This window comes from Salarias fasciatus, chromosome 16, assembly GCF_902148845.1.
Source record: "Salarias fasciatus chromosome 16, fSalaFa1.1, whole genome shotgun sequence".
Taxonomy (NCBI): Eukaryota; Metazoa; Chordata; class Actinopteri; order Blenniiformes; family Blenniidae; genus Salarias; species Salarias fasciatus.
Genome location: NC_043760.1, coordinates 2,013,642 through 2,035,822, shown reverse-complemented (window position 1 = coordinate 2,035,822; position 22,181 = coordinate 2,013,642). Strand labels below are relative to the sequence as shown.

The 22,181-nt window shown below is 49.0% G+C and overlaps 2 protein-coding genes and 1 long non-coding RNA gene across 5 annotated transcripts; 2 read left to right on the top strand and 1 right to left on the bottom strand.

The window, feature by feature from the left end:
• Positions 1-733: 733 nt before the first annotated feature.
• Positions 734-17,304, bottom strand: armc8 (armadillo repeat containing 8). Its single transcript, XM_030112319.1, has 22 exons — positions 17,175-17,304; positions 14,578-14,654; positions 12,905-12,976; positions 12,272-12,414; positions 12,095-12,192; positions 11,764-11,856; positions 11,578-11,658; positions 11,115-11,190; positions 10,917-11,007; positions 9,866-9,926; positions 9,594-9,794; positions 9,399-9,494; positions 9,234-9,316; positions 6,267-6,348; positions 6,091-6,177; positions 5,892-5,984; positions 5,279-5,428; positions 4,432-4,527; positions 4,266-4,361; positions 3,870-3,942; positions 2,820-2,913; positions 734-2,070 (listed from the first exon to the last, which is right to left on the bottom strand). Exons 1-22 carry the CDS (start codon positions 17,217-17,219, stop codon positions 2,037-2,039), a joined length of 2,022 nt encoding a protein of 673 aa, XP_029968179.1. The 5' UTR covers positions 17,220-17,304; the 3' UTR covers positions 734-2,036.
• Positions 1,768-14,915, top strand: LOC115403441 (uncharacterized). The gene is made up of 3 exons (XR_003933208.1): positions 1,768-1,838; positions 11,676-11,681; positions 14,904-14,915. It is a non-coding gene; the product is annotated as an uncharacterized LOC115403441 (long non-coding RNA).
• On the top strand, positions 17,236-22,084 carry dbr1 (debranching RNA lariats 1). Of its 3 annotated transcripts, none has more exons than XM_030112323.1 (9): positions 17,236-17,342; positions 18,244-18,441; positions 18,521-18,645; positions 18,718-18,798; positions 19,395-19,480; positions 19,564-19,788; positions 20,092-20,169; positions 20,255-20,397; positions 20,738-22,084. In XM_030112323.1, the coding sequence occupies exons 2-9, from the start codon at positions 18,245-18,247 to the stop codon at positions 21,501-21,503; spliced, it is 1,701 nt and encodes a 566-aa protein (XP_029968183.1). In that variant the 5' UTR covers positions 17,236-17,342; position 18,244; the 3' UTR covers positions 21,504-22,084. The 3 variants fall into 3 exon arrangements, with proteins under 3 accessions (XP_029968183.1, XP_029968181.1, XP_029968182.1); XM_030112321.1 differs by having other exon boundaries at positions 17,308-17,427; XM_030112322.1 differs by lacking the exon at positions 17,236-17,342 and adding an exon at positions 17,671-17,806.
• The last annotated feature ends 97 nt before the right edge of the window (positions 22,085-22,181 follow it).

The window sequence follows — 22,181 nt, the reverse complement described above, 5'->3', positions numbered from 1 at the left end:
ACATCTAAAAACTGAAAAAAAGACCTTTCTATTGGATCTGAAAACAGTCAAAAAACTGTTCAAAAAACTGAATAAAACTGTATATTACATTTAAAAACAGTCCAAACAGTCTTTCATGCCTGAAAACAGTCAAAAAGCAGTCCAAGAAACACTTGTAGATGTGAAAACAGTTGAAAACAGTGAAAAACCAGTTCAGAAAACAGTATTACATCAAAATACAGCTCAAAACCAGCCCAAAAAACTATTACATTTAAAAAAAAGTATTTCATATCTGAAAACAGTCAAAAACCATCCAAGAACCTGCTTACATCTAAAACAGTCCGAGAGGCTGAGGGTCATCTGTCCAGATTCACATCCAGAACGACGTCGAAAAAGTCGGATTAATCATAACAGCAGTCTTTTGTAAACTGGTTTTGGACTCCTGTCATAGCTCTAAATAAAGTCTACAGCTCATGAAACATCTTCAAACCATTTCTAAATTGTTGTCGACAAAGAATTACTGATTTCAGAAGTTTTTGAAGCCAAAATCTGTTTTTCCACTCATCTCCAGGTCTAAAGCTGTGATTCTCTTAGACACTTCAGTGAAAACGCTCTGCTGACAAGCTGCTGTCAGTCAATTCACTATTTAAAAGGTTTATCAACAATCCAAGGAAGTCACTGGAACATCTGTCTGAGCTAATTCAGACCTAAAGTCTCGGCTGTTTGTTTCACATCCAGAACGAAGAGAGACGGCAGGTTTGAAAGAACGACTCAAACAAAGGCGGCTCTTCTTCAGGTCTGCGTATATTTCAGTGGAAACATCTGTTCTGCCAGAACCTGGATGAGGGTTTGAAATGTCAGGGAGCAACACTGGAGAAATGATTTCACAGAGCGATGAAGCTCCACTCCTCCTCCTCCTCGTCACTGGGTTTGAAACCGTCCCTCCGGTCTGGAGTCCGGAGGACCGTCGGGGAAAGACGGCGGCGAAGGCGTGAGGACCGGTGAGCGAGCGGCGGCGCTCTGACGATACGGCGGGACGGGACCGGCTCCAGGTCCGAGGTCCACCTCCATCCGGGTCCAGCCGCGAGCGGGTTCCGCTGGTGGGTACATCGGGTCCAAGACCAGACCCGGATCAGGTCCAGACCCTGACCAGGTCCAAACTCGGACCCGGATCAGGTCCAAGAGTGTATTTCATTCAGATTTCAGTCAAGTCTCAGCCTGAATTTAGTTTCAATCCAACTCAAATCTGATCACTCTGCTTCTAATCTGATCAGATTAAAACCTGAATAAACTCATGATCAATCTGGTTCTAATCTGAATCAGATTACTGCTTCTAATCTGAATCAGATCTAATCTGATCAGATTACTGCTTCTAGTCTGAATCAGATCTAATCTGATCAGATTACTGCTTCTAGTCTGAATCAGATCTGATCTTAAACCGTCTGCTGCGCGTCGAGTTCAGTGACGGAATGAAAAACAGTTTGGTGAGCAGGGGAAATAAACATCCAAAAATATATATTTGTTTATATTCATATATAGATATTTATATATTTATATATTTACGAGGTAAGTATCCACAAAAAAAGAAAGAAAAAAAAAAAAAAAGAAACACCCAAAATCTTCAAAATAGGCAGTTTGTGTATTTCTAAACGTGTCCTTTGCTCATGATGCCTTTAGGGAAACATTATTATTAATATTATTATTTAAAAAAATAAACCATGTGAAGCTTTGCTGTCCAAACGATTCGTCTCCGCTTCAGAGTCCCAAAAAAAAAAAAAAAAAAAAAAAAAGCACCAAAACAGCTTCACTCCAACAACACCCAAAAATCAAAGTCTGAGAGGATTCACGTCATCCGGGAGGTCAAACCGAAGAGGGACGCTCCGGACGCTCCGGGCCGCTGAGTCCCTCGCCAGAGTCCGAGGTGTGGGCGTGCGACGGCGCCGGAGGCCGGAGGAGGAGGACCGTCACACGTCCAAAAAAACCAAAAAACTAAACCAAAGGTGCCTCTGTGCAACAAAACCAGCCTCAAGACCAAAACACACCAGAGGGAGGCGCCGTCACGCCAGGTACTGCTGCATGGCCGTCTTCGCCCTGAGACACAAACCAGACGACGCCAACAACAGTCAGAGACTCCGCCCCCTTCACACCACGACACTTCCAAGTGAACGTGAAGCTTTCAGGGGCGGCTCTCAGAGTGGAACTTCTGAGAACACCAAGATTCAGTCTCCATGGAAACAGAAAATACAACTTCCTGAACAGGCCGATTCAGTTTCCATGGAAACGGAGAAAATACAACTTTCTGAATCCAGTCTGTGTTTCCATGGGAATTCTTATTCCTCTGTAAATCTGAATAAAACTAATTCTGCTCTAAAATCACCATGGAAACGCCTGAAAACTCTACTCTGAATGAAGTTTGAGTCCGAACAGCCCGCCGGGTTTATCCTCCTCTGGATCAGAATTATCTGCTGATGAGGCGACTTCCTTCTGGTCGTTCTGCTCCGTCGTGATGACGCAATACTCTAAAATGGCGGCCTGCAGCCGCATCTCGACTCGTACGGAGACCATTTATTTAATGGCAGTTTCAGAAGAAGATAAAATGAAACGAGCGATCGACGGGCGCTTAACAACGCAGACATTTTTACATCTGCAGCGTCAAAGTTAATCCAGAAAGAGAGACGGGAAAAACGCCGTTTACTTCCTGGAGCCGTCACTACGTCACGTCCAATCAGAATAAACCAATTCTGAATGGAAAAACGCCCTGAACCCACACCGACTGACTCCGTCTCCATGGAAACGCTGTGTATAAACACGAGGCTGAAACGCTGCGAGTCGCAGCCCACCTGTCGCTGAGGTTGGGGTCCGACGCCTGTGTCAGTTTGTGCAGCACGTCCACGAAGCCCATCTCCCTCAGCTTGTCCTGGCGCTCCTGAGAACCTGCAGGACGAGACGACAGCGGCGTGACGTCCTGCCAGCGACCGGAGGCGCCGACTGACCCGGATCTCATTCAGACTCGGTCAACAAATCCAACGGAGCCTGGATGCTTTCACGCACTGTGGTTTAACTGTTGTGTGAATTTATTAAAGCACTGAGCAACAGAGCGGCGTTCCAGTTCAGAAGCAGCCCCAGTAAATGTATTTCTCTGTCAAAAGACCTGCTGGATGAGAGCGACTCACTGCTGCAGACACACACACTAGTAACTGGAAGCTTTTCCAACAGGAGCTCGCACAGAAACTCAGATTTAAAGGTATAATGGACGATTGTCTCGAACAAGTCGAAGCCAAACGTCTGTTACTCGCTTTTGGAAAAACGCGCATGCTCCAGACCGTAATCCCTGCTCTGCTGCTCCTTCGAGCCGCTTGACGGCGACGCAAGCATTTCTCCAGCGTGACGGACATGTTGGAGGACCAATAGCTGAGACTCGCATCACGCCATTCATTGGCTAAAACATCGTCCATTATACCTTTAACGCATGTTGGGAGCAAAATAAAGCAGCTAAAGTCACTCGTTGCCTTTTTTAGAAGCAGAGTGCTTCATTTTAATCGACAGCTCGAAATACAGCCTCACCTAAAACACGGACTTGATTTTTAAATCACATTTAAAATGCAGTTTTCCAGAAAGTCCTGAAACAACAAACTGAATTTCTGAGTTGAAGTCAGAGTCATGAATCTGCCCCGAAATGACAGCTGTGACGACACAGACACCCCATTCAGTCCCGTGGCTCTGGCCCATAACCGGGATTTACTGAGATCGATACTGGTACAGAAACAGGCTTCGGTGATGATTTCCTACTCTGGAAACCATCTAACACCCCCCTGGCCCTGACCCTGACCCTGGCCCTGACCCTGACCCTGACCCTGGCCCTGACCCTGACCCTGTTCCTGGTCTCTTACCGTCTTCCTCGTTCCAGATCAGGTTGGAGATGCAGAAAGTGGCGGCGAGCTGCAGCTTCACATTCGAATGTCCCTGTTTCAGAAAGAAGACAACGTGAGCGACTGTTCTTTCGCTCATGGAGACTAGTTTGGGCCGACACGGATGAATCCGACCCCTGGTTGACCTGTGACCCCTGTGATCATCTGGTTCTCATGTTTTCTTGGAAATGAACACCGACACTACAGGGAGAGGATGTCGGAGCGTCCTTGAACGCCTCACCGCCCGTTTTCAACTTTTTGAAAACGGCTTCCAAGCCGGGAGTTTTCCAGATGTTCCGTTTCCATGGAAACGGAGCATTTGGAAGCCGCTGTGGTGTAAACAGACCGGAGCCCAGCGGAGCGGCGGCGTCACGCTACCATGTAGTACTTGACTTTCTGCAGCATGTCGTCGTTGGTCATGAGGAGCTCCTTGGCCGTGTTGCCGTCGGCGATGTTGGCGAGGATGCACAGGGTCTGCCGGGAGGAAAGACCGGCGTCAGAGGAGGGCTGTCTTCCTCCACTGCAGCTCCGGCGCTCGCCTCACCTGCTCCTTGACCTCGATGCTGTGCTCCGCCTCCAGGATGAGCGTCACCGCCTGCATGATCTGCTTCCCGTGGGAACTCATGATCTGGTCGATGTGCTGAAGACACAGGAGGGGGCGGGGCTTCGTCAGTCAGTCAAATCCACAGAGAGCCGACCTCCGACCTCCGACGGGCCGGAGGGACTGACTGCTGCAGCTCACACACTTCAGGCTGAGGTTATTCTCACAAGCTGAGACCGACGGAGTTCAAGGTGAGCAGAAACCTCAAGGTCAACACGCCAGTTCTGATCCAGTAACTTCATACCTGCAGCGATGACAGTCTGAGGGACTGAGCACCGTGAACAGGAACGTCTCTGAGTTCTTCTTCTTAAAAGTAACAGAGCTCCGTTTTTACTTGATTTTATTGTAAAAAAAAAAACAGAAAAAAAAAACTTATGAGAACTGGAGTTTTAAAATGACTTACGGGTTTTTATCAAACTAGAAATAAACTGTTCATTCATGTCAAAATGTCTTCAGGCAGAGAGAGAGAGAGAGAGAGAGAGGGAGAGACAGAGACAGAGGGAGGGAGAGAGAGAGAGAGAGGGAGTGAAAAAGCAAGAAAGAGAGAGGCAGAAAGAGTGATGAGCAAAACAAAAAGATGAAAAACAGAACGAGACTGAAAGATGTTCAATAGTAAGTCATTCGTTTATAAACTGTATTGAACTCTGTGAAAATATGAATCAGAAAACCAGGATTAAAACAAGAAAATATCCTAAAACTAAGAAATGTTTTTGGGAGAAAACTGCACTGTGACGCTAATTCAGAGAACTGTGTGTGTGTGTGTGTGTGTGTGTGTGTGTGTGTGTCTCACCGGGCGTGTCGACAGCAGGTTGCGCAGCAAACCGAGCGTCTTCATCAGCACGTTGGTGTCGGGGTCCGACAGCAGGCGGAACAACTGCTCTGTTCCCAAACAGCGAACGATCTCCACCTTCACCTTCTGATCCGCCTGGAACGCCATGTTCTGAACACACACGCCACACACACACACACACACACACACTCAGGCGTTCAGATGATTTGACACAAGCCAACATGTGATCTGTTTAAACTTCATTTGAACACACACTCGTTTTCAAAAGGACTGGCTGGAAACAAGAAAGAAAAATGGGCAAAACTTCAAGAACATTTGAAAGGAAATGGCAAAACTAAAAACCAGCGAAATCAGCTAGAAGACTGAAAACAGCTACAAAAAAGTAGAAGAACTTAAAGGATTAAAAATACTGAAAAATAAGAGCTAAAACGGCTCCTGGCAGTAGAAGATGTGAATCCAACAGCTGCAGCTGGGATCCTTCATACGACGATCCTCGCCACACTGCCACGGTTCAACACACACACACACACACACTCTCGGCTGTCAGAGCATGAGATGTGGCCTGATACTGTGTGGAAACGCCGACCTGACGCTGACCTCGCTCCTCTCTTACCATCAGGGCCCAGATCCCGTTGACCCTCAGGGCAGGACTGTCGCTCTGGGTCAGACTGCATAGTAGTTCAATCACCCCCGACTCCAGGATGGGCTGCACACGCACACACACGCACACGCACACACACGTGAGGCTGGAACTCCTGCAGGCTGAGCAGGCGCTGTGGCGCTGGCAGAAGCGTGGAACGTGGAACACACACCTCCTTGCTGGGAGAGAACTCCAGCAGCAGGTTGCATAGTGTGGAGGAGGCCATGACCAGGACTTCATCCGGAGCGTTCTGCAACAGCTGCAACGACAGACACACACTTCAGCCCCCTGCTGGTCGGACTCGGGCGGCCGGCACACCGACAGGCTGCAGGGAGAGCGACCTCTGACCTTCATGAGGGGCTTCCACACGGCGTGGTCGTGGAAGCTCGTTCTGAGCTGCTGAACTGACCGCGAGAGGCTGTGAAGACACCTGGAGGGAGGAACACACAGACACACACACACACACACACACACACACACACACACACACACACACGTTAAGAGCAGCTGGCCACGAGTCTGCACTTCACATCCATCAAGGATGAAGAAGAAGAAAGGGATGAAGAAGCAGACATTAAAGAGCATCACACCCTCAGCGCTCCTTCTTCTGCAGGTTGAAGCTTTCTTTTGGGGGGGGGGGGGGTGTTCCTCCTAATTTAACCAGCTGATGTAGTTTTCCTCTCTGGTAGTGAACACACAAAGTGAGAAGCAGCATCTCTTCAAAAACAACCCGAACAGACTGTGACCGTCGCTGCCATCTGTCCCTGAACGCCTCACGGAGGAAGCTGTTCGGACGAAAGACGCCACATCGGAGGATCGGAGGAGATCGGTCACCTCTGATCACACTCTGAGTGTTCATCACACTCCACAAGTGTGTGGACGGAGCAGCTAGCGTTCATGGAGCCCAGCCTTCTGATCTTTTGGCGTTTGGAACAGGAAGTGTCAGAAACATGAGCACAGTGATCCTTCGACATCCAAGTGTTCAACCACTAATGAGTTTGGTTCAGATCAGGGTGTCAAACTGCTTTCAGTTCAGGGAGGGTGGAATGGAGCCGGTAACATCTGAAGAGGCTCCATCATGAAAAACGGACTTCTGTCAGCTTCTAACATTGCTGGACTCATAAAAACCTCACTTCAGTCGGTGTTTCTCTCCATTCGTACATATTGCAGTAATCTACATTCAGTCCGAGCTCCGCCCCCCCCTCCTCCGCCGCAAGCGACTGGATGACCACCACACTGGTTCAGGTCAGGCGGTGGAACCAATCATGAAGCAGTCACGAGACCCGGGAGTTGGCAACCGGAGGACCGCCGCCATATCGGAGAGAAAACAGGAAGTAATACGCTGCTTCATTCACATAGAGTGGTACACGTTCGGTGTTGTTTAACGTTGAAAATGTCAGCTGATAAGGAGAGCAGGGACGTTGTTGTGTTGTCAGATCAAGACGACAATCTTGATGTAACACACAAAGACTGATACCGGGAGAAACTACGGATTCCAGGCTGCAGCAGGACCTGTACCCACGGCGGAGACTCAAGAACTCCCGATCTGGAGAACGCCGACATTTACTGTTCTCTAATCGACAGTTCGTCGGCGTACTTAAAAGCAGCAACGAAGGCGTAGCCTGGAAGTCCTGGATTCATACCAGTATTTTGCTACAGGTGTTGTGTCGAAAACAGACTGCCTGCCGCAAAACGACAGCCCCGACTGCCCCCTACTGCCCCCGACGGGAACGCATTTCTCCACTGCTCACAGAGGCTGTGCCGATTATTCATAAAGTATTCTCTGTGAATATTTTTAAGACTTTTTTTTTTTTTTACAGATTACACACAGACATAAAAAAAGTTTTTGTATTTGCAACCTGCTCCTGCAGTCCTACCAGACCTGCTCCTTGCTGTTGTGGATCCTTGATAATATCACAAATGACTCGCTATGTTCTTACTGTAGTGTATACCATCAAAGAGAATTTATTCATCTTCATAAGTCATCAAAACTGAAATCACTGCAGTAAATAAATGTCCACGGACATTTAATGGAGGCTAAAATCTTTTTTTATTCACAAAATACATATATACGGCCCAACCCCAGGTCCAACAGCTGACTGCTTCACTTCAACGAGTGTACAAAGTGACTAAAGTGCTGCGAGGATGTTTTCTTTCAGTTGTGTCTCAACCAGAAGCCTTCATCTCACTGACTGAGGCTCCAGCTGCACTTTGACACCGAGTGTTTGTTTTATAACAACTTTAAAATCCATATCAACAATTCGACACGCCCCCCTCCCCCGAACCACCAGAAACAAAACGCTACATAACGAAAAATCCGTCTACTCCACCGCAACATATTGGATATCATATGAAACTAGAAAATCTACACTTTCAGACGACAGCAGGCAGAATCTTCTCTGAGCCGAGCAGCTCCCGTCAGCGCAAAACAAACCCAAAACCCATCTTCACATTTCACAGCAGCAGCTCAGATCATGTTTCTCACACACTTCTTCACCAAATCTCAAAGCTGTTCACACCAAACAACATATTTTATGTCCTTACCGTTTTGTGATCATTTTCCATCTATTCATGCACTCCTCTGGCCAAAATTAGGGGCATAATCCTCTAGAATAGTGAAAGACCGTCATGAGCCTGAATGTTTGTTTTCACTCCAACATGGCGACGACTACCCAGCATGCATTGCGAGGCCGGGTGTGTGACATCAGCTGCAAGACCGCCGACCTCCATAGACTTTCATTCACTACTGCTTCACCGACAACTTCCACAAGATGGCAGCACGGAGGCACCATATAGATTCGGTGGACAGGTAAGTAGCTGTCAGCACAAGATCTAAGTAGCATATGTCTATGTTCACATGGCTATGCTGTTATACAGGTTCCGGGGTAAGGTGAAGTCCAGTTGTTTGGACTTCCAGGTTGAAAATACAGCAGACAGAATTACTGAAAGTTCATACTGTAAAAGTCCTCTGTGGAGCTGGAGAAGCTGAACTGGCAGATTACTGACTGCACGTTGCACTTTGGCAGGCTGGGAAAACGAAGATACAACTCCATAAAATATGTGAAGAAAATCTCTCCTTTGTCTCTCAAAACCAAATGTTACTAATGAAAATTGGTAAATCTCAACATGAAGTCAATTTTGATGAAACCTTCTGCAGCAAAATACAGTTTAAATTTTAAAAAACCTCCTGTAGCTGTTGCATTCTGGGTGTTTTTACAAATGCTTTGAGGCTAATGCGAGTTAGCTAGCTTTCGTGGCTTTGAGGTGAATGTTAGTCTGCTGGCTGTCATGACTGCGTTGTGGTCGGATCCGTACCTGACGGCCGCCAAGCGGACCTTAATGCTGGACTCGGACAGACCGCTGACGATCCGATCCATCATGTTCTCCGTCTCGGTGATCTGGAGGAAGCACAGAGCAGGTGTGGGCAGCGGGAACATGAAAACCCGTCTGGGACTCAGGAGGACCAGGGGAGCGGCAGACCTTCTTCCGGATGTCCTCGTCGTTGGAGCCCAGCGAGGCGTAGAGCTTGAAAGCGGCTTGCCGCAGCTCGTGCGCGTGTTTCAAGTCGTGATCGAGCTGCAGACGAGAGGAAGGCGAAGAAGAGCAGGAAACCAGTGAGATCTTTAAAACGTGCACGGTGGCGGAGTTGACAACACCCGGTGGACCCCGACCCACCCTCTTGATGTCTGTGATGGCAGAAACGGAGCTGGGGTACTTGAAGTAGTCGGCCAGCATGGCCACCAGGTGGTCGGTGGTGCTGGCGATCCTCTGCAGCTCCACGTCGGGCTCCATCAGGTAGGCCAGCGTCTCGGCGCCCTCCACCCGCTCCTCCAGCAGGTGCTCCTTACTGCACATCCGCACCAGGCACGGCAGGGTCTGCGGGAGGGAAAACCAGGTGAGGCCCACGGCGTGGCGGCGGCGGCGGCAGCGTGGGGGCGGAGCCTGACCTTTAGCACAATGCAGCTGTCGTCCGTCCTGATGGCGCCCGCTCGACACATGTAAGTTAAACTGAAAGAGAAGAAGAAGAGATCAAATCTACAGAAAACATCAACAAGTCTGATTCTTCAGGGATCAGATCATCCCGCTCACATGACACTGATCGATGTACAGGTTTTTATGCCTGGAGAGCAATCAGTGGATCAATCCCACAATGCTTTGCACCACGGCGATGGAGGTATGAGGACATGATCTCCCATCAGTGTTCATGATCAATCTGCTCCAACGCTTCAGCTTCGAATGGATTTTGTTCGCTGATCGGGGACGCACTGAGAAACTTTAACCTTCTGAGACATTTATTAATCTGATAAAATGACGTCTTTATTCTTCAACTCTTTCTGATGATCGTAAACAGGCTGACCTCATCACACCAAAGTGTTTACATCTGTGATCAATCACATTTTCAGACATGTTAAATCTGTTACAAGTTAGGCATCAAAAGATTTTTCTTCTAATCATGATCCATCCCAGAATTTCTGCAGTTAATCATGATTAATCACATCTTGAATTGTATGTTTAAAATTCCATTATTTTGCATTTCAAGCCCATAATATAAAGCACTGGTCAAACGATGTTCCTGAGGCTCGTTCAGCAGAAAGCATTAAATTAATCACCACATACATTTCTATAGCGTGTGTCTGGAACCAATAAATAATGTGCTTTTTTTTTTTAATACTGGGAGGAAACGAAACAGAGAGGACAATAGAATACGTTAAACATTTCATTCAAGGCCTTTCTTCCATTTCTATCCCACTTCAGCCAGCGTGGAGCGGCTGTGATGCCAGCTGGCTCTGAGTGAAGGAGTCAAATCTAAATGTTGTCTTCTCATGTTCCCGGGATGCTTTTCATGCATGTAGCCTCCTGGTAAGAGAATAATATCAGCTCACAGCGCCTCATCTTCCTGTCATGGCCTCCAGAGAAACATGAAGCACTTCATTGATCACTGATGAAAAACGGGATGCTATCACGGAACGGCTGTGCCGGTTCTGCGGTTCCACTCACCATTTGGCTGCTGTTAGCTGCATTTCAATGGGTTGATCCCTTTGCATCATTTTGACAAATACCTGAGAGAGCAGCTCGCCATCCACCAGCACTGAGGAGGAGGAGGAGGAGGAGGAGGGGGAGGGGGAGGAGGGGGAGAGAAGAAGGTGAGGCCGGGAGGACGGAGGAGAGGAACCGACAGGAGAGAGACGTCCTCACCATTCACTAGTGTCATGGAGACCTGAGTGTTCTCATAGGCCAGGACGGAGAAACACTTTAACGCCTGCATCCGGACCTGCGGAGGAAACGCATCACAACCATCAGCTGATGGGCTGGGTGAGGGCGAGCAGATCAGCTGATGGGCTGGGTGAGGGCGAGCAGATCAGCTGATGGGCTGGGTGAGGGCGAGCAGATCAGCTGATGGGCTGGGTGAGGGCGAGCAGATCAGCTGATGGGCTGGGTGAGGGCGAGCAGATCAGCTGATGGGCTGGGTGAGGGCGAGCAGATCAGCTGATGGGCTGGGTGAGGGCGAGCAGATCAGCTGATGGGCTGGGTGAGGGCGAGCAGATCAGCTGATGGGCTGGGTGAGGGCGAGCAGATCAGCTGATGGGCTGGGTGAGGGCGAGCAGATCAGCTGATGGGCTGGGTGAGGGCGAGCACGGCTCCCGGTCGGACGGCTCACCTTATAAGAGGGAGAAATGAGCAGGGGGGCGATGTTCTGGATGGCGCCGTGGTTGAAGAGGACCGTCTGGTGCTCCGGCGTCTGCAGAGACGACGGAGGTTCATGTCAACAGTGAGTCCGGGTGTGTGTGACAGCGGCGTGTGTGTGTGTGTGCGCGTGTGTGTGTGTGTGTGTACCAACAAATACCTTACAACAGTGGGAGAAGATCTGTGTGATGTACTCCTGCGTTCGCTGTGAGCTGCTCAGGAGAGACATGAGGTGGGGGATCACAGTGGGGTCCTGAAGCAACACACACACACACACACACACATTTCTGAAAGAGTCCGAATCGCCACTTCCACTCCAGCCTCATTCAGCTGGGAGAACTTTAACAACTCAAAGTGATTCACAGGCAATTCACAAAGAGACAAACTCAAGGACAAAAAATCACATCCAAGAGAAAGGCGTTCCACAGAGCTCTCTATGGGGGCCACTTCTGCTTGTCCCTTCCTTCCTTCATCATGCGGAGTGAACGTACAGTGTAGAGCAGCTGCACCGGGGTGACGGGGCTGATGAAGACCGTCCTGAGGCAGCGCAGACAGGCTTCGATGAAGATCAGGTCTGGAGACAAAAGACCTGCCGGCACAAGGCAGAGTGTGTTTACCAGTGTGTGTGTGTGTGTGTGTTCTGCGCCTGCACTCACGAGGCCACGCACCTTGAAGGAGAGCGGGGATGATGTGGCAGTCCACCAGAGACTTGATGTTGTTCTCCGTGCCCATGGCGAGGCTGCCCAGCACCACGGCGCACTCTGTCCTCAGCTCCAGGCTGGACGAGCTCTGCTGCAGCAGGTACAGCAGCCTGGGGGGGGGGGGGGGGGTCAGAGGGGTCAGCTGTCACAGCTGATCACTCCGCTCTTCTCCATTATATGATTGTCAAACCAACACATGCAGAGCAGAGTCTGAACTTTGACCCTCCACTGCTGCTGCCTTCACCACATAACACCACTGCAGCAGCAACTTCCCACTTTCCCCACAAACCTCACCTCAAAGTCAAATATCTCAAGCTTCCTGTGAGTCCCGTATAGAAATAGTTGAGGCAAAACAAACATTAAGACCCTAACACAAAATATCTGTACAAAACTTATCATGCTTTTTTTTTGGGGGGGTGGGGGCAAAAGTTTGATATTTCAAGCTTCTTATTCTTCACTCGTACACATTCTGTTTCAGTGTAAAGAAAAAGCTTCCAGAACAGCTTCAATATAGTGCAAATAATAAATATATTAATAAAGTTGAAATGTGAGGTTATTTCCTGGGTCTAAGAGTCAGAAGACGGCTCTGCTCAGCGGTACCTGGGCACGGCTCCCAGGACGATCAGGTTGGCCTTCTGCTTGTTGTTTCCGATGACGGCGTTCTTCATGTCACTGCGGAGTCAGAGGAGAGAGAGGGAGAGAGGGAGAGAGGGAGAGAGAGGCCAAGTTTTCAGGTTCATTCCACACAGAGGTGTCGCTCGCTCGGCGCACAGTCCTCACACAGTCCAGAGATTCTCAGGACCCCCACCAACACCCCCGTCCTGAAGCTGTGTGGAGAATCTGGAGCTCGGTGCTCACTTTATCTGACAATCATCTCTTCAGCTCTGCATCGTTCGCTCCAGTGACAATAAGACGATGCTCAGCGGCGACCTTCAATCCTCTGTCTCATGTTCCTCTGCTGCATGTCGTCCTCACTGCATCCATGAACCTCCACCCGGCCCCGTCGTCCCCCGTCTGCCCCGTCCCCCGTCTGCCCCGGCCCCCGTCCGCCCCGGCCCCCGTCCGCCCCGGCCCCCGTCCGCCCCGGGCCCCCGGCCGCCCCGGGCCCCCGGCCGCCCCGGGCCCCGTCCGCCCCGGTCCCCGTCCGCCCCGGTCCCCGTCCGCCCCTGGGCCCCATCCGCCCCTGGCCCCCGGCCACCCTGGGCCCCCGTCCGCCCCTGGCCCCCGTCCGCCCCCGTCCCCCGTCTGCCCCGGCCCCCGTCTGCCCGGCTCATGTTTCCTCCCTTCTGACCAGATTCCATCTTTCACGCTGCCTGACTGCTTTGCTAAAAGTGGCAGAAAAGAAATCATGCAACACATTTTCTCACGTTGTACGTCGTCAGATTGTTAAAATACGGAGCAGGGTCGTCCCGCACACCTCAGGAGCTGGTCTCCGAAACTGTCCTCATAGTGGCCAGAGTAGCCAGAGTTCACTTGAAAACGCTGTGGTGTAAACGGGGCTCCAGAGGGAATCTGAGGATGGAAACCATCACTAAATGACCTGATAAGACCGAGGCCTATTTCCACATTAAAACTCTGAAAGCTCCCATCCTGCTGATGGACTCGATCTGCTTTAAGGCACAAACTGATCAGCTCCTGATCACTCCAGCTCCTTCTCATGCAGCCAGGCTGCACAGTATATCACACAATTATTCCACTGTCAACAATCTGCATCAATCATGATTTATTCACAGAGTTAACATCCTTAAAATAATGTAACCGACTGAAAAGAGAGACCGGAGTTATCTGGAAGAATCATCTGGGAACAGAGCGACTGCTGTCATGGACCTCAGCCTCTGTCTTTATCACCAGCCATGTCGTTGCATAATCACATGTTGGCCTCATGTTGAGCCGCCCCTAAAGCCCGGTCCCTTCCCTCCCCGCGAGCCTGCAGACGACACTGAACACCCGCCGAGTGAAGGTGCTGGAAAAGTACAGCCGTAGCAGTCAGTCAGGTGCGAGCGTAACCAGAGCTACAAGTTAAAAATAACGAGGGAAGAGTGAGAGTCCAGGTCCAGCAGAGAGAGAGAGAGAGAGAGAGAGAGAGTGAGATACAGAAGGATCGTTCTGAAAGAGTGAGGAACACGGACGTCAGGCCACCTTCACGCATCAAACCACAATCCTACATTCTGAAGCCACAAACTCCAAACAGCTGGAAACACTGAACGGCTGAAGGGTCATCCACCGTCTGAACGTCTGTAAAAACACATATGGAGAGGTTCTTCTGGACTTACATGACTCCCTGCAGCACTTTCTGTGGGTCGGGGTCGAACAGCCTGTCGACATAATGGCGGCTGGTGGCGGTGACTTCCTGCATGGGGACAAACAGCAGAACACTGAAGAAACGAATCACCGGCAGACATTTTTACTGAGCTCCACAAACTCTGGAAGCGACAGCTCCATCAAGTCTGATTGCTGCTGCACATTTCAGTAGAAACAATGAGGGTCGTCTCTGGCGCGGCTGTCCTCACATGCAGCAGCCTCCATGGCGGCTGGTTCCTCATGGCCCTGCATGTGACGCTGCCACACTGTTCACAGCTTCAACCAGAAGCTTCTGCAGCACAGCGGAGAGGTGAACGTCTGCCAGCTGACAGCAGAACGGCGCGGCGCTGCCGGCTTCTGCTGGCCCATCAAAGACTTGGGAGCTGAAGAGGCTAAAGTCAAGAGGTCTGATCCACTCACGGCCAGCAACCCAATACTTCCTCCAGTTGGACTGATCTCATTGACTGCTACTGTTGTTTTCATCACGTTATGTGGTTTATTCTTTTTTTCTACAACTCTATTTTCTGTGCATTGGCTACTGTAACAATGCAAAAATCCCCATTGTGGGAAAAATCATGGAATATTCAATTCAGCTTTATTTTATTTATTTATTTATTATCCATATATCCAGAATATCCATCTATATATCTTTGTTTACAGCAGCAGTACTCTTGACGTTACTGAAAAGAAGAAAGCAAGTAAGAGAAAACAAATATCTTGAATTCTATTTGATTATTCAGTATTTTTGACGCAGGAACTAGAAAGATGGCTGGAACTACAACAGTTTCTTACTTTGCATCAAATTGAGAGAAATGAAAGGAACGCAGCACTTGTTAGGCTGCACAGCAGTAGTTAGTGTCTTTATCTCACAGCAAGAAGGTTCAAACTGCAGCCTTTCTGTGTCGAGTTCGCACATTCTCCCCATGTATGCGTCAGTTTCCTCTTTGTACAAACTCTAAATTGCTCCTAGATGTAAATGTGAGTGTGTGTGGTTGTCCTGGGTTGGACTGGAGACATGTCCACCATCTATCCTGGCCGGGCTGACTGGAAGCTGGGACTGGCTCCAGCGCGCCACGACCCTTCTACCCCATCTGCATAAGACAGACTGAGGAGTTGCTCGAATTATCTTCATGATAAAGTCTGATGAACCAGTGATTTCATCATGTTGCTTTTAGTTCCTACGCTCCTAACCAGTGGAACAAAATTCCTGCCAACACGCTCACTTCTTATCAGCAGCACTTAAAACGCTTACTTGCTCAGGTTTATTATAATAAAGAATATTACTTTATTCTCTCTTTTTTTTTTTAATCCTCCCGTTCATATTTTTTTCCATTGCCTTATAAAGCACTGTGAACTATTGTGTTTGAATTAGGCTATAGAAATACATTTACCTGATAAAATGTTTTCCAGTCAGTGTTTTTAAATTATTTGCTGTAGTGATATCTATAAAGTTCTTTGTAACTGTGGCTGAGCCTCTGCCTCCCCTAAGCAGGACACGTTCTCTAAAGAGTCAGTACTTTCCTTCCATGTGTCCCACTTGCAGCAGGAAAAATGAATGAATGAATGAATGAATGAATGAATGAACTAAGTCTTATCTCTGTTTCTGACCTGTGGGCGTTTCGCTGCGCCCTGTTTAACTTTAACCAGTTATCGCTGTGCTGTCATCAGCAACACATTAAAAATCGAATTCCCTGACAACATACTGGACTTTCAGCGAGATGAGTCGAGTCTGTTAAAAAAGAAAGGGAATGTAAAAACGCACTAAAGTAACCTAGCTTCACGAGCTTTAGCCGCTTGGCTAAAGCTAACGGTACCTGCAGATATCTTGCTCATTTTAAGTTTGTTGTTCCATTTAGCAAGCCGCGTTTACAAGAGCAGAATGACATCAGATTGTAGGAATCAAGAAATACGGCAATTCATTCACCACTGAGCACAATTAATTATTTAAACGTATTCAGTAGCTAAAAAAGTGATGACAGGAGTTAGCTGCTAACTCACTCCGAGTGTCACTGACAGCTACTTGGTTTGATTTATGGATCTTAATACACCGACGGCGCGAGCGGGTGCACATTGAATATGTCTCTTCGGGTTTTCAAGACTGTTCCCGCCCGCTCGGGAGCTACAACAACAGAAATCATTCCAACCGTCCTTTACGTAGACGGACCGCTGTTTCGGAATAACTTGTTTCCCTGTTAACGAATGACCGACTTCCTTTAGCGTCCCCTTTTGCTGCTAGTAACATAAAATGTTACAAATCCAAGATAAATTCATAGCTGTGTTGGTGAACACAATTGACAATAACGTGTAAAAGCGTCGCAACTTTTGTGAGTATTTTTTACAGATCTACTGATACTAGCAGTAACTGGAGGCGCTCAAGGAAGCCGGTCACCAGTTGACGGGGGAACCACTTAATACGAAACACTGCTACACGAGCTAAAGAGTTAGCTTTAGCAGGCTAACAGGAGTCAGGGGCTCACACTAGTCGGTCAATCCGAATTAGACATTCTACGTGGGTGTCAGTGATGTATAAGCCCCCGCTGCAGCTGGAAACGATAAGCGGGACACTCACAGAGAGCACGCTGATGCGGAGAGGGGCCTCCAACAAGCACTCCATCTCTCTTCCACCGATCGAGCGCCCCGATCGGCGCAGCACCCTCCGGACACTCCGCCCCCCAGAGCAGCTGTGAGCGGCCTTTAAAGAAGTAACTGCAGCCCGGACACGCTGCTCCCCGCCGCGGTACGCGTTAAAACAGACGGAGTATATTATTCTCCCGGATGAGCTGCGATCAGCAGAGACTAAAAACACACTGTGGATTTGACCGGCAAGTAAATGTTGTTTATAACTGTGACGTAGGCTGTCCGCACTTTGCGTCAGATTCGACACATTTTATTAGAGACACAAAATGAAAATCCAAAATTATTTTTTATTGATAAATACATTAGCAAATAATATATAATAGCTAAAAACGCTTTAAAACTATGTCTATGAATAAATAACCCGTATATTTTAATATTCGAATCTGCTACGCTGGTCAAAATTCCGCTGCACATGCGCACAAGTACAACTCGCGTGGTGGGAAAATTCATTCTGATCCTTTTAGCACAAACTAACTGACTAAATAATGGTTTTTTAGAACAAGCTGGTTACTTTAATCGTTGTTAAGTTGGATAGACACGTTCTTTGGTTATATACGGAGCCATGTGAGTACTGTTTGCACTGAGGAATTCCCTCATCTTTTACATTTTAGCAGTTTAAGTGAACTATTAGCACACAAGCTAACAGTCTGTAAGTGTTGGAATACAGATGAAATCTGTTTAGAGAAACCAGATCAAAATTATTTTACACTTCTTGACGTCCAGCTTGTGTTAAACCTGTGTCAGTCTCTGCAAGATACTCTCGTTGTAATGTCTGTGCTGCGGGGACTTCAGACACATGTTCAGAAGTGGGAGGGATAAATCTTTCTACAGTGTACTACATACTACAGTCACTCTCATATACATGATTCAGACTGCCCGTCACATGATCTGTTTGACATATCCTGTGACTGATGTTTCCTTACATCCCGATTTCATTCATAAAAATAAGTATTGTAATTTAACAAGATGAATCGATCCTTGAGTAATCTGTGTGCCCGCAGAATGAAGATCGCAGTAGAAGGCTGCTGCCATGGCGAGCTGGACAAGATCTACGAGACCATCGAGTTCCTGGAGAAGAAGGAAGGGGTGAAGGTGGACCTGCTGCTGTGCTGCGGAGACTTCCAGGCAGTGCGAAACGAGGGCGACATGAAGTGCATGGCGGTTCCAGCCAAGTACAGAACGATGCAGACCTTTTACAAGTCAGCTTTGGTTTTTGTTATTTCTTGTAATTCATTAACTTAAAGACGGGATGGTTTAACAGTTGTGGTTTTCTCACAGATATTATTCTGGTGAGAAGAAGGCTCCCATTTTGACCATTTTCATAGGAGGGAACCACGAGGCTTCCAATCACCTGCAGGAGCTGCCATATGGAGGCTGGGTGGCCCCCAACATTTATTACCTGGGTGAGCACGAGTGGAGGAAGCGAGTTCACTCGATGATCTGAACATCAGGAACATCACTCCGTTTGTCCACAGGTTACGCAGGAGTCATCCGCTACAAAGGGATTAGAATCGGTGGATTATCTGGAATCTATAAATCGCACGACTACAGAAAGGGTACGTTTTAGGTTGATTGATTTTTTTTTTTTTTTTTCTACTTACCTTCCATATCTGTTCCACCACAACTGGACTCCATCCTGGAGTCTTTTTTGGAGCTTTGTTTTCTCTGAAATTGTACAAATTATGTTCCCACAGAGCACAGATGACCGTTATAATTCACCTTGTAGGCCAGGTTTGGTCATCATAAGGCCTGTGGACCACATGTGGTCCTTTAGCTCTGCTTGAAGGGCCCTCAGTGTCGCTGGAAAACCCCGAATCAAGTCAAAATTACTGTTATTGACTTTATTACATCTGAAATGGTCGCATTTTTCCTCCTCACTGTCCGTTATTACATTATTGGTTGGGTCTCACTCCCTGGCTAGCAGAACTCACAATATAAAAGGGAATTTAAAAAATCTTCCTCCGCAGTCGTCATTAGATTCAGTTGGGGCATCACAGTCATCACGGGCCACATAATAACCGTTACTGCGGTTAAAGCTGAAAGATCTGACATGACGGCAGCACCAGAGGTCAAACTCCTGACATGCAGCCCAGTTTCATCTGGAGCGAGCCAGACCGTGACGACACACTGCGTTGTGATCCCTCTCTTTCAGGTCACCATGAATTCCCTCCGTATAACCCCGACACACTCCGAAGCGTCTACCACATCAGAAACATCGAGGTTTTCAAACTCAAGCAGGTAAATACGGCCGGTCTTCATTTCTTCTTCCAACAATTGTTGATTTTCTCTCCGTGATTTCTTCGCGGCGTCTGTCCGCCCAGATCCAGATGCCCGTCGACATCTTCATGAGCCACGACTGGCCTCGGGGGATCTACCACTACGGCAGCACCGAGGAGCTGCTGCGCAAGAAGAAGTTCCTGCGTCACGAGGTGGAGAGCAGCTCCCTGGGCAGCCCGGCGGCCGAGGAGCTGCTGGCCCACCTGCAGCCCAGCTACTGGTTCTCCGCTCACCTGCACGTCAAGTTCGCCGCCGTCATGCAGCATCCGGTGAGAACAGGGCCTCAAACCCAGATACACACTCTTACCTCTCTTTTCTGGATATTGAAATAGATCTGAATTAGTTTTAGGTCTTATGCCGAAAAGTGCCACTATTATTGGTTTTAATTGATAGTTTCCCACTACGATTGTTATTATTACACATACATATTGTCCTGTCACTGTCTCAGACACTATTGGGATTTAGCAGTTTCAGTTCAGGTCCGGGTTCGGGGCACTAGTGGGCAGCGAGCGGCAGGAACTTGGTTCTCTCCACATCTTCAAAACTGTAAAAAACTGTCATTTCTTCTGTAGCCTAAAGGAAACGCAGCACCGCGTGAAACCAAGTTCCTGTCTCTGGATAAATGTCTGCCCCACCGGGAGTTTCTGCAGGTGAGAAATGACAGAGAGACACACACAGACAGACACACACACACACACACAGGACTGGGTTCACATTTCTCGGGTCGGGTTTCAGATCGTCGACGTTCCGGAGCGATCCGACTCGGAGGGTCTGGAGTACGATCCGGAGTGGCTGGCCATCCTGAAGGCCACCGACAGCCTGCAGAGGACGACCCCTGACCCCTGGAACCCCCCAGAGAACAACGGGCTGCACGACAGGTAGAGATGGGGCGGAGCCGAGGGCAGGGGTCAGACTCCACCACGTCACTCCTCACCTTCACAGGAAGAGTCTGATTGACGGACAGGTTTCACCAACTAGTAAAGTAACTGATGGAATGAGATTTACTAAAAAATAATCGGAGTTACTTTGTCCAGTAATGACCTAATTTTGGCAGAAATTATTAAGTACTTGACTAAATGGGAAAGAAGTAACTGTAATCCTCCTCTCTCAGTAAGTGAGGCAGGGCGTTCCCCTTCAGAGTATGACCGTGTTGACAGTAAAGTCTGCACTTCCTGAAGAAGTAACTGTAATCCCGGGCTTGCCCCGCCCTCTCCTCAGGTGGGACTTCAGGGCGTCCGAAGCGGCCATGATGGAGGTGGTGGAGGATCTGAGCGGCGAACTGTCCGTCCCGGAGAACTTCAGCCGGACGGTGCCGGCCTTCAACCCCGACAGGCCCCTCCCCCACAGCGCCCCCAGCCGCGGCGCCAACGCTCAGACCACCGAGCTCTGCGCCAAGGTGGGCCTGACCGACCTGTACGGCCGGGCCGGCGAGCAGGCGGGGGCGGGGCGGGGGCAGGAGGGCGAGGAGCAGGAGGAGGAAGACGAGCTGAGCGAGTATCCCACCGACACCTCGGGACAGTCCTGCTCCTTCAACCCCGACGAGATCGCCATCGAGGACGAGTGGGAGGAGGAGGAGGAGGAGGAGGAGGCGGGGGAGGGGGAGGGGGGAGGGACAGCAGAAATCCACACGCCCGGCTGCTTGCTGCTCCCCGAGCCCAAATCGGACGTCACACCTGTCCGCCTGCCCCTCATGAACCTGCCGGCGCCGTCCCACTCCACCCCGGCGCCGCTGGAGGCGGAGCCAGAGCCAGAGCTGCTGGAGGCGGAGCCAGAGCCGCTGGAGGCGGAGCCAGAGCCGCTGGAGGCGGAGCCGGCGGCCTCCGCTCAGGACGACGAGGACGGGGCGGCAGCTCGCATCCTGAAGCGGAGCAGCGGCGAGTCGGCAGAACCCGGCAGCACCAGCACCACGCCCAGAATCAAACGCAGGAACCAGCTGATCTACGCCGCGGCCGACGAAGACGAGGAAGACGAGACGGGCGGCTGACACGGCTGCAGACCTCAGACTGTACCTGACTCCATCTGACTGTACCTGACCCCTCCGGCTGTCTCCGTCTGAGTTTCTATTGTTTGAAAGAGCAAAGCACTATTTTATTGACCTGGAAAATGATTGAAAATGATTCGAGGTGATGATTCAGTTCGTGTCGACTGAAACTCACCAGCCGGACTGGAAAGGTTAAAGTTTCAGGAGAACAGACAAATAAATATTTTAGGGAAATCGCGTTTTGTTCCAACCCTAGTCCCAGTGTTTTTATAATGAATGAGTTTTTTAAAGCTGCCAGTATATTTGTGTGATCGAGCTTCATCACATTAAAAGCGTTAATCGGGGGCCCGTCGGCCAGAATGATAAAAATAAAGCTACTTTTTCTACTCTTCCTGTTGCGTCTTTGGTTTATTGGTCCGTCAGCTGATCTCTGCTGAACTGTTGATGCTGCCTCTCAATGCAGCATCTTTTGAGTCACATCAGGGTGTCAAACATAAGGCTCGCCTGCCCGACCTGAAGCCGTTGTTCTGCAGCCTGGAATTACGGCTCTGCATTATTTTATTGAAATGTGCTGATATTCAGAAAGCAGATGAAAATAAATCAAATACAGTTGAAAAGTTACTTGTTTTGTCTGTTTTTTAGTCTTACGTCACAAATATTAAAACTTTTTTCACAGTGTAA

Coding starts and splice junctions, on each gene's coding strand:
- armc8 (XM_030112319.1), bottom strand. CDS start 17,219: ATGGAGTGCTTGTTGGAGGCCCCTCTCCGCATCAGCGTGCTCTCT. Junction 6,178..6,266: donor TGTGGAAGCCCCTCATGAAG/GTCAGAGGTCGC, acceptor CTGTCGTTGCAG/CTGTTGCAGAACGCTCCGGA. Junction 5,985..6,090: donor AGTTCTCTCCCAGCAAGGAG/GTGTGTGTTCCA, acceptor GTGCGTGTGCAG/CCCATCCTGGAGTCGGGGGT.
- dbr1 (XM_030112321.1), top strand. CDS start 17,381: ATGAGCTGCGATCAGCAGAGACTAAAAACACACTGTGGATTTGACCG. Junction 19,481..19,563: donor AGGTTTTCAAACTCAAGCAG/GTAAATACGGCC, acceptor CTGTCCGCCCAG/ATCCAGATGCCCGTCGACAT. Junction 20,170..20,254: donor CCCACCGGGAGTTTCTGCAG/GTGAGAAATGAC, acceptor GTCGGGTTTCAG/ATCGTCGACGTTCCGGAGCG.